At 42.1% G+C, this 14157-nt stretch overlaps 1 protein-coding gene across 1 annotated transcript; it reads left to right on the forward strand.

The window, feature by feature from the left end:
* The first annotated feature begins 208 nt into the window (after window positions 1-208).
* Window positions 209-2278, forward strand: LOC147619571 (UDP-glycosyltransferase 85A2-like). Its single transcript, XM_086773574.1, has 2 exons — window positions 209-886; window positions 1113-2278. Exons 1-2 carry the CDS (start codon window positions 370-372, stop codon window positions 2078-2080), a joined length of 1485 nt encoding a protein of 494 aa, XP_086629700.1. The 5' UTR covers window positions 209-369; the 3' UTR covers window positions 2081-2278.
* The last annotated feature ends 11879 nt before the right edge of the window (window positions 2279-14157 follow it).

The raw sequence follows: 14157 nt of genomic DNA on the forward strand, positions 1-14157 counted from the left end.
TCTCAGGGTGGCATTATGTATTTTGAAAAGACGTGTGGCGTTGACTCCTACCACGAATATGGAAAGGTTGAATAATTCAAAAGCCAATGCCAATTTGTCAATATATTCAAATTAGATGCGCGTTATTTTGATGAACTCAAGTGTGATGTAATTGGCCCTCAAATAATAAGGCCACCACCGCCCCTTCCTTCTGTAAGCATAAAAATGCTGCTCGTAAGCTCCAATTAAGCATTTACAGTGCTTTGGAGCTGGTCCTCCTGTACTGCGTAGATCCACTAGCTGCTAGCTAATTGCCTCATCTCACACTAGCTGATTGCAGTGTTATCTCTCTCAATTTTTGTGGTAGAATTAAACAAACAGTATATTATAATGGGTCTTCCTATAATAAGCCGCCGCGAGCTGATCAAATTACGGCCACATGCGGTTGTTATCCCATTCCCTGCACAAGGTCACATCGGACCCATGATGCACTTGTCTATAAAGCTAGCTTTAGAAGGCTTCATCATTACGTTCGTTAATACACAGCACAACCATGCACTATTGCAGCATTTGCAGCCGCGCTTTGAAGAGCAAGGCCTTGACATACTCTTTGCGGAGATAAGGGACAAGAGGGAGAATGGGAGCACGAGTGGGCAAGACACCCTTGTTGAGCTGTGCAAGTCTTTCTTTAGCTTGAAACCGGCTTTTGAAGAGCTGGTGGAAGGTCTGCTCCGATCCGACGTGGAGAGCCCGGTCACATGCATAATTTCGGACCTTTACCTCTACTTCACACAAGATGTTGCCACCAGATTTGGGCTCCGACGGCTTGCTTTTTGGACTGCTTCAGCTGGTACGCTTGCATCCATCATGGCCGTGAAGCAAGGGCACCGATCTCCTGATGAGGGTGGTAAGAGCGCGCCCCATCGTCCTCTATAAATACTCACGAAGTAATTGCTTGTAATAAGTCGTCTCGATCCAGCTAATTATAATGAGTATATTAGCAGTGGATTAATAATCAGCACTTGTGTTAATGATACGGGAGTCGGTCACCAATGGCCATTATAACGTAGTCAAACTCTGATCAGGATTACAACCTAAATCTCTTCTAATAACTGCGCCGCATGTTGTTGCAGAGCCCGTGGATCAGCGTATAACGTGGGTCCCAGGAGTGCCGCCGCTGAAGATGACCGAACTAAACACGTATTTACAGTGCTTTGATCCGGAAGACTTCATGTTTGACGTGTTTCTGCAGCCGTACACAAGGCTAAAGGAGAGCACCTGGATTGCGATCAACACGTTCGAAGAGCTTGAGCAGGGTTCAACGGAAGCCCTGAGAGAGGAGAACAATCCCATATACACAGTGGGACCTCTGCTACCACCTTCCTATTTTGACCAAGAGGCCGAGGGAGGAGGAGTTGCTGCTGGTGCAGGGCTAGCCTCGTATCAAACAGCAGCCCTCTGGCCAGAAGACCACACTTGCCTGAAATGGCTGGACGGGCAAGAGCGCTCTTCTGTTCTGTATGTATCGTTCGGGAGTATTGCCGTGATGTCCGCCCAACAGTTTGAAGAGCTGGCCTTGGGCTTGGAAGCTAGCCAATCAGCTTTGCTTTGGGTTATCCGACCGGACCTCATGTACGGAGACAGGGCCCTTTTCCCGCAAGGCTACCTGGAAAGGATACAAGGGCGTGCATGCTTCGTGGAATGGGCCCCCCAGCTGCAAGTGCTCAGTCACCCTGCTGTGGGAGGCTTCCTCACTCATTGTGGCTGGAACTCCACACTGGAGAGCATCTCGGCCGGGGTGCCCATGCTGGGTTGGCCCTACTTTGCGGACCAAATGCTCAACAACAGGTGCTCTGTGGACGGCTGGAAAGTGGGGTTGGATTTTGAGGCAGACCAAAATGGACTCGTGCATAGAGAGGAGGTGGAGAGACAAGCTCGAGCCCTCATGCGAGCTGGAGAACACACCATGGCCTCTTCACACCTCAAACGAGCAGCATCGTGTTGGAGAAAGGCCGCCCAGGAAGCTATCGATGCCCAAGGATCGTCCAATCTCCAATGGAAGCAGCTCGTCAATTCTATGGCGGCCCAACCTCCTCCTTAGGCGGAGCTGCTGTTATTATATTCCTCAAAATTAAATAAGAAGAAAGCAGTGGTTGGTCCTCTCCTTTTGGCCCTCCCTATCACATAGTATCTAGATATTTGTAACGCATCTTCATTGAACACATAGGATCTAGATATTTGTTGTTCAATCGAAGCCACACGAAGGAGAAACTTGGATATTTTGCAGCTTTTGTTACCATTTGTTTGTTTTTTCGTGGGGACAAAAATGTATGCGTTCAATGTGCTTTACAAAAAATTACTAAATGCTGTGAGATTTTCCATTGTTAAATAATTAAATGTATACTAATTTATAAATGCTATAAAACATATGCTTTAAACATGTGCTTTGTTATTGTTAAATGTATATTTGAAAATTACTTTGTAATTGTTATAAAACGTGTTCATTAAAGGATAAAAAACACACCATAGCAATTGAGATTTAATTATGTTCAACAAGATACTAATCACCATGCTTATGAGAGTGTTATCACCACACGAGCTTGGCATAATAATGGGTTTCTGACCTCGTCACTTTATTGTAATCTCATTGACAAACGTTAATGCCTACTATTTAGTCTTCATGCTTGCTATGTTATTGTTATATAGCAATCAAGTATTAGTCTTATCCCATGTGGTGTTAGTTGTCCACCACTTTCTTCGGAGGTCTTGCTAACCTATTTGGCAGTGCAATTCACACACAACAGTGGAGAAGGTGATTGGAGAGGAGAAAAAGTGACCATGGAGTACTAGCATCAAACTCATGTCCTTGTTGCAACCCATCTACTAACCTATTGAAAACTCGATGAGACTGGTTGAAGCTTCTAAGTATCTGCCTTGACCATGGTGGGGAGGTCTAGATGGAAAACAAATGAAATTGTCCTCAAGCTTGTAGTATATGTCTACCTGAACTTGAGCTCTCCATTGCCCAATGTGTTGCACTATTATGGAGTTGTGTTCGTGGTGGCCTATTTTGAACCTAGCCTTCTGCCTCTTCTTTTGGCCCTCGAGGTCAGCTATGGCCCAAACAACCTCATTTGTAAAGAATCTTCATACCTTGCCTTCTGAACGAGGCATCAAATATCCCGAGGGTTGTTCACAGTACACCTCCTCCTTTGAGATGTTCATTGACAAAGGCAAACTTCACATCCATGTTGGAATTAGGGTTGCAGGAAAGCACACAAAGCTTGGAGAAGAAGAAGCAAGAATGCACACAACACACAATGTATTAGATTGTGTCAATGTACAAAAGATAAGTTAGCCCTAGAAGGATGGGCGTATATACAAGCCGGGGAAAAAACCTCCTAAAGAGAGAAAAAGTGCCCCGACGGTCCTAAGTGTGTTCACACACATCACTGCCTATATATATATGGCAACAAATCCCCCCTGGGAGTGATGGTGTGAACGAGAGCTGGTACTCATGTATAGGGGAGTGCCATGCCCGAAGCAGATCAGTCCACAAAGGGGAGCAAGCCCAAAGCTTTGCGGAAAGCTTCGAACTTCTCACGAGGAAGCGCCTTTGTGAAAAGATCGGCGAGGTTGTCCTGTGTTGGCACATAGGCCAAGCTGATCTCTCCTGCTGAGAGTCTCTCCCTGACATAGTGATAATGCATCTCAATGTGCTTTGCGCGAGCATGAAAAACTGGGTTTCTCGCAACTGCCAATGCACTCTGACTGTCAGTGAAGATAGAGGTGGCAGACTCCTGTCCAACACCCCAAGTCAGCCATAAGCCGTCTGAGCCACACACACTCAACCGTAGCTGTGAAAGCTACCCTGTACTCAGCTTCACAACTAGAAGTGGCCACAGTAGGTTGCTTCTTGCTCAACCAAGATATGCATGAGCTACCGAGCATGAAACAAAAACTACTTGTGGACACTCTTGTGTCATAGCAACGAGCCCAATCTGAGTCTGAAAAAGCATGTAAATCTAGCGACAACGATCCCCCCTTGGGATAAAACAACCCAAGATGTATGGTGCCACTCAAGAAGCGAAAGATGCATTTAACTGCCTTCCAATGCTGAGACCCTAGGCTATGCATAAACCTGCTCACCTGTGAGACTGCAAACTGAATGTCCGGCCTCGTAATGCATACATAAATGAGGCAACCAACAGCTGTCTGATCAAGTGTGACATCAAAGTGATCTCCAGCATCATGAAGACTCAACTTCAAACCTGTCTCCATTGGAGTAGCAATAGGCTTGCAGTCTTCAAGGCCAAATCTCCGCAACAATGTCTCAATATACTTTGTCTGACACAAAGCAATACCTCCATCACACTGCTTAAATTGTATCCCCAAATAATGATGCAAATGCCCCAAATCTGACATCTCAAAAGAGGCATTCAAATCAGCCTTAAAATCAACAATATGACTTTCATTTGGTCCTGTGAGCAGCATGTCATCGACATAGAGAGCAATGATTAGATGTACATCATCCACACATTTAACATATAAAGTGCTTTCTGTTGGACTATTCTGAAAACCATGTGCAGTCAAATATGCATGTATCTTTTCATACCAAGCTCGTGGAGCTTGCTTTAAATCATATAAAGCCTTTTTCAACCTGCACACTTTGTTTTCCTGCCCTTTTTGAACAAAACCACGAGGCTGCGATACATACACCTCCTCATGCAAATCTCCATTCAAGAACGCAGTCTTTATATCCAACTGATGTACATTCCAACTATTATGAGCTGCCAATGCACAAATGCTATGAATGGTAGTCATACGACAAGTGGGAGCAAAGGTCTCATCAAAATCAATGCCCTTTTCTTGAGCATAACCCTTTGCAACAAGTCTAGCCTTATAGCGATCAACACTGCCATCTGGCTTTCGTTTCAACTTAAAAACTCACTTACATCCAATGGCCTTTTTACCAATAGGTAAATCACATAAAGACCATGTACCATTCTTCATTATAGCATCATATTCACTTTGCCTCATCAAATGAAAGAGGTTCTTCCTCTTCACACATACTAGACACAGCCAAAGCATAACAATCTGATGCATAGAGGCATGCTGAAAACCTGAACGAGTACGACTAGATATAGGTGCATCAATTTTACTATCACGCAAGGTTTGCACGAGCCATTTAGGCATACCTCTAGCTTGCTCATTTTCAACCCTATCCTCATAAATTACATCCTGTAAATCTGCATCAGAAATGGGCTGATCTATGATGTCGTTTGATATCTGCATAGGCTGAATATTTGCCTCATTAGGACTTACATTTGAATTTCCACCTGTAAACAGAGGCAACAATGTATCAAATACATCCCGTGAGCTCACACCTGTCTCTTTGGTACATGATAACAAAGGCTGCACAGCATCTTCCACAAAAACAACATCTCGACTAATCAAGATACGCTTTGATTGTGGATGATACAATCTGTAACCCTTGCTCTCAGCACTGTAACCAACAAAAATGCATTTGACAGCCTTATCATCCAATTTTGTGCGTTGTTGCATAGGCACTAAAGCATAGGCCAAGCAACCAAAGACACGCAAATGACCAACAGAAGGCTTCCTGCCATGCCAAGCTTCGTATGGAGTAATAGACTGCAAGGCCTTAGTGGGACACCTATTGAGTACATATGCAGCACACATGACAGCCTCAAGCCAAAACGCATGTGGCAAAGCTTGGCTCTTGACCATACATCGTGCCATCTCCATAAGTGACCTGTTTTTTCTCTCAGCAACACCATTTTGCTGAGGGGTATACGGCACTGTACATTGGTGTTTTATCCCACGACTAGCCAGAAATGCATCAAACTCTTTAGACAAGTACTCCCCCCCTCGATCAGAACGGAGGGTACCCACAGTACAATTGGATACATTTTCAACCATAAGAAAAAACTGTTTGAAGCACAAAAACACTTCGAACTTTGCCTTCAGTGGATATACCCATGCATGCCTTGAGTAATCATCAATGAAAGTCACGAAGTACAAGTGTTTACCAAATGACGGAGTTTGCATAGGCCCACATACATCACTATGTACAAGTTGCAATTTGCGAGTGGCCCGCACAGAACCATCCTTTGGAAACGCAAAACACTGCATTTTGCCCAAAATACAGCCTTCACAAACATGTTTCAATGGCGCCTCAAGAGGGGGCAATGAAGCAACCATATCAAATTTCTGCAAACGCAGCAAACTAGCAAAGTTCAGATGACCAAAACAAGCATGCCATAGTTTTGCATCTGAAACTGCCTTTTCATCAGAAACTGCATTTGCTGAATCTTCCACACACTTGTCATAAGAATTGAGCCTATACAGCCCACAAAACAAGGTGCCAGATGCAATAATCGTATCACCAGAAGTCAAATCATAAACAGTACATCTGTCATCCACAAATTTGACTACAAATCCAAGTCTAGCAAGCACAGAGACAGACAATAGATTCTTCTTTATCCCTGGCACATACAAAGCATCTGAAAGTGTGAAAGCGCTGCCATTTGTAGCAGTAAGCATAATTTTACCAATGCCCTTCACTGGGTAAGAAGCATTATTGGCACATGTGACAGTATTCCCATTAGAGACAGCCTCAAGACAAGTGAACATATCACGATGTGAGGTAATGTGCTTTGTAGCACCACTGTCAAAATACCATACATTAGAGTCAACAGAATTTGCCAAACATGCATCATGTACAGATGGGTCATACTGGCAATACACGCTAAACGCCCATTCTGTATCCTGCACAACATTTGCAGAATCTGCATTTGTAGAAGCATCCGCTATTGTGGCTGCATTTGACTCTTTCTTCTTTGCCTTTTAGGCTTTAGCTTAGGGCAATTCTTAATGACATGATCATTTGCCTTACAATAGTTGCACTTGGTCTTTTTCTTGCCTTTATCAAGAGCCTTCTCAGACTTATTGTTGCTACCTGTGGAAGGAGAAGAAGTTGCAGACCTACTCATAGGAGAAGAAACAGTGGAAGGGACTGCCTTACCACTTCTTCTCTGCTACTGGGCAGAGAAGAAGTTGCAGACCTACTAATAGGAGAAGAAACAGTGAAAGGGACTGCCTTACCACTTCTGCTCTGCTACTGGGCAGCAATAAATGCTTGATCAACTGCACGCTGCCTGGCCCTGTTTTGCTTGGACTGCGCTTCTTGCAAGAGCTTGTTGACTAAAGTATCATACTTGACGACATCAGGTCTGTCCTCTGTAAGAAGTCTCCACGTGGAAGCAAAAGTCTGATATGTCTCAGGTAAAGCATTAAGAACAGTCTGCACAAGAGAATGATCTGGAATAATCTCACCTGCAGAAATCAACTGTTCTTTGAGATCTTTAATCTCAGCAAGAAAAACATTCATGTCATCATCTTCCTGCATAATCTTCAATTCTAGCTCTTTATGCAGGTAAGAGATTTTTGCCTCGTTACGACCTGCATACAAACCAGCTAGAATATCCCAAGCCTGTTTTACTGTTTTAGCTGAACGAATATGTGGGGTGATGTTACGTTTGACAGAAAGTGCAATCAAGGCATGAGCCTGTGCATCTTTACCATCCCAACGAGCTTGTTCAACAGTGGGTAAAACAGCAGCAACAATAGAGCTGCTAGAACCTGCAATGTGTTCATCCTCAACAGATCCTACATCCACAGAACCTGGACGTACATCCATACCCTGCACAATGTTCCACACTCCTTTTGCAACCAAAACATGCTGCATCATGTATGCCCAAAGTGGGTAGTTGCCGTCTCCATCCAGTTTGTCTTCAGCAGACAACATGCGAAATACATCATTGTTGTTATCAGCCATGGCCACTGACTGAAACTGATGCAAAAGTTACCTGTAATGAAGCAAAGACTGAACAGAAAACAACTCGTGCTATGTAGCATGGTCCACAATAGAATACATAAGCCTGTTTTGCAGAAAACTGCACTGTCGATATTTCTGTAAAAAATGACGAAAACACCTGTGCAGAACTTGCAATGCAAAAACGGAGCCCGAAATGACCTCAGATGCGATTTCTGAGAACGCAAAGCCGTACGGGCTTATTTGCAGAGTATAAGGACCTCTAAGCGCTCGTGAAAGCTCACCTCAATCGGAGAACGTGGGTCGCAGGGTGCTGGCGGCATAGCCCTGAGAGCCGATGCCTGCTCTGATACCAATTGTTGGAACTAGGGTTGCAGGAAAGCACACAAAGCTTGGAGAAGAAGAAGCAAGAATGCACACAACACACAATGTATTAGATTGTGTCAATGTACAAAAGATAAGTTAGCCCTAGAAGGATGGGCGTATATACAAGCCAGGGGAAAAAACCTCCTAAAGAGGGAAAAAGTGCCCCGGCGGTCCTAAGTGTGTTCACACACATCACTGCCTATATATATATATGGCAACAATCCATCCATGCACATTACTAGGCACTTATCATGAGTCACAGCAAAGCTGGTACCCTACAAATGGTCAATCTAGATGTGGGAAAATGTCTCCTGAAATTCAAATCCCTCTTTTGTAAAGCCCTTTCCCACTAGCCGCATCTTGTACTTCTCCAACAATGTACCATCACACACTCAATCTAGATGTGGGAAAATGTCTCCTGAAATTCAAATCCCTCTTTTGTAAAGCCCTTTCCCACTAGCCGCATCTTGTACTTCTCCAACAATGTACCATCACATATGTACTTAGCCTTCCAAACTCACTTGGTTCCGATGACCTTATGTCTTTGTGGACAATCCACTAAATCCCAAGTGTGACTCATCAATCATACTTATTTTGCATGGCTCCCTTCTAGTTTTTTGGATCTTCTTGTGCTTTCTCCAAAGGTCGTAATCATGCACCTTCATTAGCCATCAAGACCATAATGACAATTGTGTATGTTCCCTCTTCAACTCCTCTAATCTCTAATTATCAAAAATAATTGTTAGCTCATCCTCTACAAACCTGGAGCTTTCTCATCAAGAAGTTGCTTAAATACATGCACTATAATACAATGGAGACATAGTATTGATGAGTTAGTAGAGACAAGTTCATAAAACCCATCTATCAGCTCGGCAACTATGTATATTTTTATTTCTCTCTCTTTTTTTCTCAATGTCCTACTGGCCCAGCTACTAGCCCCACTAGTAGCTAGGTAGTCACGCGAGTAGCATAGTATAAAATGGTTTGAACTAGGTATGCTTTTCCCCTACCACCTAGTTTGCCTTCTTGTTTTCAAATAACGCACAGAAATATTCTTGTCCAAGGATCGTCCAATCTCCAATGGAAGTAGCTCGTCAATTCTATGGCCACTCCGTAGGAAGGAGAACTACCACTATTCCTCTACTAGATTTAATAACCTCTCCTTCTTTCTCCATGGAGGTTGCCTGATGTCTGTTTTGTTGCCCCACCACTAACCTAGTTTGTAAGGCATCTTAATTGAATAGATAGTGTCTAAATATTTGTTGTTTCATAAAAGCCATAATACCTTTTCTTATCACTTACTTGCTTTTTACCTCATGTACGAAATTCCCACTTCCCCTTCTTAATCAATCTCTCTTTCTATTTAAAGAAAACTCAAGATGTCACTAGTGACCACATCCATAAAAGTTTTACTTAATTACAAATTTTATGCATGTGGCACCTATATCTTTTTTATTTTTAATCACCCTTCACATAGACCCCTACTAAATCATGTGGAGTTAAAAGGATATGTTATACATACATTTGCATAAAATTGTGGTGTAATGAGGCCTATGTTTATTATGAACTATCACATACACCCACAGTATATACTACAAGGTTCACTGGAAGTGACTATATCCTAACGTTTGGATTAGTATTCTCATAACCCTATTCACTTGTTCAAGAGAGTGACAATGCTATGTTGCTTGTTCTTAGATGTGAGAAGACGTAGCGCATTGGCTACTATGGTTAAATATATTAGCATACCTTTGGTTTTCCACAAGCCTCAGCATCAAAGTAGTAATATTCAAATCACTTTTTTGGTAGTTCGGATCATCTTCCCATTGAGATTTCTTTGCACATAGGTGTCCTATTGAGTACATCTATAACCACTTTATTACAAGATATTTGGTGTCATAATACTTTTCACATAATAATCCATACATTTAGATTGTCTATTATTAAAAGGAGAGGTTGGGTTAAACAAGCATTTCAAACTCTATCGGCCCAGCTTCTTAGTCCAAATTCCGTTTCCAACAAAACGTTTGTGTAAACGGAGAGTTTGAATTTATAAGCCAGTTTCATTTTCAACTATAGCAACAAAGTGTAGAAAATGAAGAAATACCTCTGACTTCTTCGCATAGGGTAAGACCAGCCGTACTTGCTGTAATCATCAATGAATGTAACAAAGTATAAGTTTCCTCATAGTCCTCATTCGACCACATAAATAACTATGTATGAGCTGTGATTTATGATCAATTCTATCTATTACATTGTTTTGGAAAGGTTAGCGAGACAAGCAAGTTTGTAAGACCCATAACCCCTCTTTCTAGTCTTTGATAAGGCATCATAAGTCTTTTATCTTTGGGGTAGAGAATATTCACTGGAGGCCTCTCTTACAATTATCTTTACCATTGGCTATCCTAGTGACTCCCCAAAGTTCAAACACAAAAATATCTTAGTAGAGAAATGCAAGTGATTTCTCTGGATGTTTAAATCTCAACTTTACTCATATCATTTCTCCCTTCAATACTCACAAGTAAACCTCTCCAAAAAGCACCCCCTTGATGCTCAAAAATAAATATCGTACTCCTTGATTAAAGAGACCACGACTAAGTGTTTTATTTCACAAATTTTCCTAAGATTTTAGGCATTTTTTGGAAAGAACCTGAATATTAGGATCCACCCTGACACACTTTCCCGTGTTGGGATTCATGGCTACTTGGACCACTTCCATAGTCCCGACCTAGCACTATCCAATCCCATGGGTCTAGCTTGCTGCCCAATCAATGGGTCTATAGATCAAGATTTTTTTTCAATTAAGGTTGGTGGGCTTATGCCTTGGTACTAAGGAGTTCTCCCAAACCCCTACATGGCACTGGTTATTGTGGGATCATACAAAAATACAGGCACACCACTACTAAAATTTAAGAACACATACACACATTTAACTAGAGAAGGGGGAGCATAGCCATGCATGATAGCCGCATGAAGAGGAGAGAGATTAGAGAGAGGGGACCCAACATAGCTTCACAGGGTGTACGTTCTAGTGCACGGCTATGCACGTGGCTATAGTCATGCAAGGCTACGTATACAGCTATGTACTGTGGAAAACAAATCAAGAATTTGAGAGAGCATTCCAGAGATCTCACATTATTCCCTTGAGAGCAAAAAATTGGGTTTTCTTGTAAAAGAATATCATAAAACAAATCACAAAATGTAGTACAATCAAATATGCACTTAATTAAAATTGGTAATTTGATAAATTGATTAATGTATTGGGTATGCATGTCTCAACATCAGTCACAGCTTCGATCAACTCCACACATACTAATTTATATATCTCAAGATCCATATGTCCCATTTCAATACCAAAAACAAGATCTATCCCACTAGTAGTAGACTCTCACATTTTATCATCATCATCATCATCATCATTATGCTCCGATTCAATTGCTTCCCAATTCATCATCTTGGATAGGGACACCTTCATCTTGATTAGTTGGTGGTATCTCCCATTCTTCATCATCATCATCATCATCATCATTATGCTCCGATTCAATTGCTTCCCAATTCATCATCTTGGATAGGGACACCTTCATCTTGATTAGTTGGATCTTGTATTTGACCCTCTGCATGCTTGTCCACGATCTTTTCAACATCCCTATCTTAAAAAATAATCTTTGAATAAGGAGAAACTTGTATGACATACCACTATTTCTTGTCATTTATATCTACACACGAAACACAACCTTGTAAGACGAAACACATGGAGTGAAAATTAAACATGCAGAAGGATGATATAGTAAACTCTTGTGGTTAGAATTTACTTGTTCCCAATGGTGAGGTAGCACAAATCTCTCTCTCTCTATTTGCCAAAATTTTGTGAAATCAATCGTCGTAAATCCATTTCAATGTCTTTTCACAGTTGCTTGAATGCATCCACACGACATCCTTGAACCACTTCATAACCAATATAAAAATTTGGAATGTCCTGAAATCCAACCTTTAGGATGTTTTGAATAATGCCACAATAATCAAACATTACTCCACTCTCCTACTCAAAGTTTTCCATAACCCCAAAATCTTGATTATTTCTCTTTGTATCTATGTGTTGAGTGAAGAAATGCCTTCCTTCAGACCACATGGCATCGTATACCTTATACTACCACCAACACCAATTTTTTTTAATGGTGGTGAATAACCATATAATAAGATTCTACTTGAATAAAAAAATAGAAAGCAGAGACACACTTACATGAGGCTCGCATCCTCTTGTGTACTCCCATTTTTTTTCTATCACCACCTCTCTTTCCTTTTCTGCCTTTTCCATTTCTTTTCATAAAGCCAATCAATGGTACAATCATTTACAAGTGATGTAAGATCCAAAAGAAATGTCAAGAATCTCGAAGAGTATTGGAATGAGACAAGTGAAAGGCATCTAACATAAAGACACTCCTGCATTGGATGAGTGTAGCCTTGTCTGGGTCCCACTTGGTTAGTCTAGACTAGAGAAAAAACGTATCATCTCTATTGAGTCTAAAAATCTGCATTAACTGTTCACGTATAATCCACTTGTGTGTAGTGAAGTCCCATACATCTCCCCAGCAATGTATTGCTTTTTTTGATAACTTCTGAGCTCTTTTCACATTGTGTGAGATCCCTGTTCCCACCGAGCAACGGATTCAGGATACTGGTAGTGGAAGTAGCACTTCTCACGTGGGACAGGGGTCCCACATTCGGGCCTCACCCACGGATATCCGGACAAGAGACTAATCCGACGGTTGTTCCAAAACCGAACCCGGAAAAACTCCCTTTACCCAAAAAGCACGGGCGATTCCACCAGTATAACTTTTTACTCTAACGTAGTCAAGACCATTACTGATCAAGTTGATCCGACTACATCTATAAAGATACTCGGTTAGATCAAGGAAGAAACTTGCACTTGGATCATTGGGATCAACGCTTTTTTTCCCATTCAAGAGGCACAGTCGTTGATTCCGATCCATAGAACAATTACTGTCCGGGATTTACTTTATCTATCATAATAACAAAAATTGAGTCTCGATTTCAGATCCATCAGTCCAGCCTAACCCCATCCGATCCCATGGGTTAGCCAACCGCCCAACCACTGTAGTGATGGGATCCAATTTGGAATTGGTTAGGTTTTGTCCCGGGTACCAAGGAAAAGAGTTCCAAGGCCCCCTAGTCGGAAATTCATGCAAACATAAAACTAGCCACATCACTTACACACCCAATATGAAATTGCCTTTTTCTTAGCATCAGCTAACTTTAAAACAATCCTTTAATGAAACCATAGTATCACTGATCACAATCTTCCAATTTATCTGGTTGATTCAATTTTCCATCATTCCTTCAACAGAGTATTTATGGCATCATTGGCAACTAGAACGCTCACCACCTGTCCACTCAGGGCCTTTTCAATAGTTCCTAGCCCATAATACTCGGCAATATAATCACTTATCAAGATGGACTCTCGTTGAAGATCAGCAAGATCAACCAACAGATCCATATAAAAGAGCCATGGACTCATCCGTTGAGGACCAGCAAGGTCAGTCAACCAGATCCATGCCCGGTTTCAGCAAACAACTCTTACTCCTTGTTCCAATATCTTCCTCGACGCACGCGTGGGTATCCTGGGCAACCCAGAGCCCGAGCACCGTATGGTCAGCACCCTCTAGGATCCTTCGCAGGTGACCTAGCGCTTCACTCATAGGCCGCTTCCTTGGCCCCTCATCCACCGTACCGGAAGCTCACCATTTTAATCGAACCGAGGCTGGTCAAGACCTCGGCCAATCTTGCTACGCGAGACGTCATCCATTGACTCTCCGTCACAGCAGTTGCAACTTTATCAGTTAGGTCACCATGACCTCAATCCATAAGACGGTCAAAATGCTTCCCCAGCATTCTTGACATAAAACAGTCACAAAATACAGTTTCTATATCGAATT

The sequence above is a fragment of the Cibotium barometz genome, chromosome 33 (assembly GCF_041138505.1).
Source record: "Cibotium barometz isolate CiBa-2024 chromosome 33, ASM4113850v1, whole genome shotgun sequence".
Classification (NCBI taxonomy): domain Eukaryota; kingdom Viridiplantae; phylum Streptophyta; class Polypodiopsida; order Cyatheales; family Cibotiaceae; genus Cibotium; species Cibotium barometz.